The sequence below is a fragment of the Quercus suber genome, unplaced genomic scaffold (genome assembly GCF_002906115.3).
Source record: "Quercus suber isolate HL8 unplaced genomic scaffold, Cork oak 2.0 scaffold_676, whole genome shotgun sequence".
NCBI classification, from domain to species: domain Eukaryota; kingdom Viridiplantae; phylum Streptophyta; class Magnoliopsida; order Fagales; family Fagaceae; genus Quercus; species Quercus suber.
Window position 1 is genome coordinate 226,372 of NW_027070117.1, and position 4,526 is coordinate 230,897.

Genomic DNA, 4,526 nt, shown 5'->3' on the forward strand with positions numbered 1-4,526 from the left:
TAGATATATAGTCTGCAACTCTATGTTGTTGTAACATTTACAATAAGGTAGTGGACCATATCTACTTCTTGTATAGACAATGTGCTCTGTGCTGTGTTATGTGCTGTGTGCTGTGTTAAGAAACAATCATTTTTTGTCTTTTCGTTTGCTCATAGTTTGTTATACTAAATTGATGTTATTTTGAATTTTCATGAATTTATTTTTTGTTCATACTTCAGGCCCTAATCGAAATCTTGGTTCTGATCTGTTTAGGACTAGTTAATCAAAATATTTAACATGCATTGATGTCCTGCCAAATAATTGATTTACCCACATTAATTAAACCCTCATCCAATAGAACAAATTAAAGGCACTACTAGAGCACCACCAAAGTGGAGCTTACATACCGATAGCCGATAGCAGAGATACTCAGCAGCTGTTCAGCTCACAGCCGCATCTATCTCCTGCTCACCACAGCAACTCTTGCTCATCTTCTATAAGATTAGCATTAGTTTAGTTCATTTTCAGATTAGTTGCAGATCAGTTGGGTTTTTATAATTAGTTATTAATTAAGTTAGTTCTATCAAAGATTGTGAATGAAAAATCTTATTAACTTAGCAAAGAAGAATACAGTCTCTGTTTATATACACAAAGATAAGAGCAAAACTGAAATTAACAGCTATAACGGCCTAAACAACTAACTAACTAACATTTAATCACAGCATGGACTCAAGACAGTATTCATCGTTCACTGATGTCTTACGGGGGAATATTAATGGTGAGGATGAACTTTTCGGTTTATCTGAAAATAGTCCTCTGTTAGTCCAAGATTCTCCACTAGATGATGAAGTTGCCACTTCTAAGAAAAAATCAGCACGTGGTGTTGCCTTTAATCATGAGGAAGACAAGCTGCTTGTAGCAGCATGGCTCAATACCAGTGTCGATCCTGTGCATGGTAATGAGCAACATAAAACAACATTTTACGGTAAAGTTGCAAAATACTTCAAGGACCACAAAACTGACTCTACACGTAGTATTTCATCTCTAACAAGTCGATGGGGAATGATTAATAGGGAAACAGTTAAATTTTGTGGTGCCTTAGCTAAAGTTGAAGCAAAGAATGAAAGTGGAACCACTGCTGAAATGAAGGTATAAATTTTGCAATGTTCTTTAATTTTTTTAGATTTACAACACAAATGAAATGTTTGAAGAAACTAATTATGTTATATTTATTTAATTTTTTTTAGATTAAGAAAGCAAGGGAATTGTTTAAAGAATTATACGGTACCCATTTTCTATATGAACATTGTTGGCTAATGTTGAAAGATTTTCCCAAGTGGGCATCTACTATGCCTAGGGAAGATTCAAGCAAAGAAATGCCTCAGACTCCAGATTCAATAGATCAAGGAGGGGGGGTTGGTGACACTATGGATTTCGAGAGGCCAATAGGTAGAAAAGCTGAAAAGGCTAATCGAAAGAGAAAAGATGATGGAAAAGATGTTGCAGCGGAATATTTGAAAAAGAAAATGAAAATGCTTGAAGAATCTTATGCACAAGAAAAAGAGAGAGTGCGTATCAAAGCGGAAAAGGTTCGCTTGAAAGAGTTGAAAGAGAATGAAAGAATTATGATGCTAGACACAAGTGGCATGAATGAAGACCAAAGAACTTTTTATGATGGACTCAAAAAGGAAATCCTTGCAAAACAAAGATCAAGTTGTTCGTTGGGTTGAGAACTTATTGTAGGCCTTTTTTTTGGTAGGAACTTATTGTAGGCCTTTTTGTTTGGTAGGAACTTATTGTAGGCCTTTTTTTTTTGTAGGAACTTATTGTAGGCCTTGATATGTATTTTGTGGCATTTTTTGGATGAAGCTAATTGTAGGCCTTATAATATGTATTTTGTGATTGTAGGCCTTAATATGAATTTGAGGGAAACCCCATTATTCCTCTGCCCTCATCAAGGCATTGTGTCATATTCATGTACATTATATAAATATTATAAAATATCATTTCTCTTTTCTTCTTTTATTTTTCTTCTCAATATATAAAGAATAGGGTGGGATCCCCTGTTATTTTAATTTTTCGGCTACTTTTATGTTTTGGAGTGTATCAAACCCATGTCATCTAGTGCCATTGTGTGACATGGGTTTGATATGTCTTGTGCTATTGTGTGAGTAAGAGGAATTGCAAAATTTCACTTGCTGGGTTTTTCCAACGTCAAGTGTCAACTTGAAATGATAACAAGACAAACAAAAGGTGACATTGTTTCTTGTACTACAACTAATTTCAATCTCATCAAACCAAGCACTATTAAGTAATCCTAACATTTTAGCTTATATAAAATGTCGTATATTTTCGTTGTTTGATTTTATATTACTATAGAATTTATGTTACTGTCATGCTTAATATTGGTGTTGTGCTGTGCTATGGATGCTGCTGTGCTATTGGTGCTGATTTGGTTATATTTTCTTATAGTTTTTATGCTTGTCTTGGCTGTTGGGCTCTTCTAATTGTTTCTAAAATGTATCCATTGGTTTACAATTCTTAAGTGCTAGAAGAAGATAGGAGAGGATCTCATCTTAGGCCATGTTTGTATTTAAAGAAAATTATATTCTTTACATAATGATCAAACCTTCTTTTAAAGTTATCAATTTCATTTCATATTATGCTTCTTGCATCTATATTGATAATTGTTTTCCAATGTTTTCCTTTAGTTTATCTCCATGGGTCGTTCTTTTTTTCGTGAATTGCTTGATGATGACTCTGATGAAGATGAGATAATTATAAAACTTCTCATGGGTGAGACATCACAACGTAAGCGTCGTCGATATATCGACCGTAATCATTTGGCAGGCCATAAACGGCTTTATGATGATTACTTTGCTGAAGAACCTGTATATCCTCCCAAAGTATTTCGAAGGAGATTTCGAATGAGACGTTCTCTTTTTCTCCAAATCCTATCTAAGGTAGAGGCTCACGAACCTTACTTTATTCAAAAAAGAAATAATGCCAAAAAGCTTGGTTTATCTCCTCTTCAAAAGATGACCGCTGCACTTAGGATGCTTGCATATGGAGTAACAGCTGATTTTTTGGATGAATATGTGAGAATAGCTGAAAGCACTGCAATGATGAGTCTGAAAAAATTTGTTACAGCAGTGGTTGCTATTTTCTCAGAGCAATACTTGAGGTCACCAAACAATGAAGACATCGCTAGATTGTTAGCCCATGGTCAAAACCGTGGATTTCCAGGCATGTTGGGAAGTATTGATTGCATGCATTGGAAATGGAAAAATTGTCCAACTGCATGGAAAGGGATGTATTGTGGTCATGTTCGCCAGCCAACTATTATTTTGGAAGCAGTGGCTTCATATGATCTTTGGATATGGCACTCGTTTTTTGGACTACCTAGGTCCAATAATGATATTAACGTGTTGGAGCGGTCTCATTTATTTCTGAGCTTGCACAAGGACGTGCTCCTGCAGTTAATTACTCAATCAATGGTCAGGATTACACAATGGGATACTATCTTGCCGATGGCATATATCCGAAATGGTCAACATTTGTGAAGACAATCCCATCTCCACTAGGAGACAAAAAAAAATTATTTGCAAAAGCTCAGGAGGCATATAGGAAGGATGTAGAGCGTGCATTTGGAGTGCTTCAAGCACGATTTGCAATTGTACGTGGACCTGCACGGTTTTTTTATCATAAAACACTACAAGACATTATGAAAGCATGCATAATTCTTCATAACATGATTATTGAAGATGAGCGAGATGAAGCTGCAGCAGTGGACTTTGATTATGAGCAAATTGATGAGATTTCATGTACACCAATGTCACGTGAGCCGACAAATGAATTTTCGGAGTTCATTCAAGTTCATCAACGCATTATGGATAAAGAAGTTCATTCTCAACTCCAACATAATCTCGTTGAACATTTATGGCAATTACGAGGAGAGTTGTGAAAACTTTTGGTTTTGTTTATTTCTCTCATCTTCTTTTTATGGAGTTGCTATTAAAACTTTTGATTTGGTTTATTTGTTTCATTTTGTTTATGTGGCTGCCATTAAAACTCATTGGCTATGTTGTTTCGTTGTGTTAAGTTTAAGTACTAGCCAATTGTTGTGTTGTCTTAAATTTAAGTACCATATGTGATCAAGGAAGTGGCAAGCTCGACTCTGTTTAATTCAAGTATGTGTGTAAATTTGATAGGTTGATGTTATTTTAAGTATGTCTGTTTGTCTAAATTTGACAGGTTGATGTTATTTAAGTACCATTTGTGTTGTGTTAGTATATTCTTTTCGTATGTGCTCTCTTACTTGGCTGCTTTCAGACTCCTGGTTCCAGATTTGTAGTTCTTCAATGAATCTATATACCAATTTCCTCTAATAAATATTAAAATTTTTAAACTTTTGCAGTATGTTACCAAAGTAGTGTATACAATGATTTGAAACTTGGAATTATGTTGCATAAAATACTTGTGTTTGACTTTGAGCCCTGGGCCTCCTCAAAGGGCATTGCATAAACAACCAAATTTGAGAGAGATAT

The 4,526-nt window shown here is 35.0% G+C and overlaps 1 protein-coding gene across 1 annotated transcript; it reads left to right on the forward strand.

The window, feature by feature from the left end:
- The first annotated feature begins 702 nt into the window (after nucleotides 1-702).
- Nucleotides 703-3,943, forward strand: LOC136064375 (uncharacterized). The gene is made up of 4 exons (XM_065766041.1): nucleotides 703-1,128; nucleotides 1,227-1,568; nucleotides 2,691-3,305; nucleotides 3,434-3,943. Exons 1-4 carry the CDS (start codon nucleotides 703-705, stop codon nucleotides 3,941-3,943), a joined length of 1,893 nt encoding a protein of 630 aa, XP_065622113.1.
- The last annotated feature ends 583 nt before the right edge of the window (nucleotides 3,944-4,526 follow it).

What these genes read in the sequence shown, in the direction of transcription:
- LOC136064375 (XM_065766041.1), top strand. Translation starts at nt 703, where the DNA reads ATGGACTCAAGACAGTATTCATCGTTCACTGATGTCTTACGGGGGAAT. An exon ending in TGCGTATCAAAGCGGAAAAG is followed by an intron (nt 1,569 to 2,690) that starts GTTCGCTTGAAA and finishes GTTTTCCTTTAG; the next exon opens with TTTATCTCCATGGGTCGTTC. An exon ending in AAGGGATGTATTGTGGTCAT is followed by an intron (nt 3,306 to 3,433) that starts GTTCGCCAGCCA and finishes TTTATTTCTGAG; the next exon opens with CTTGCACAAGGACGTGCTCC.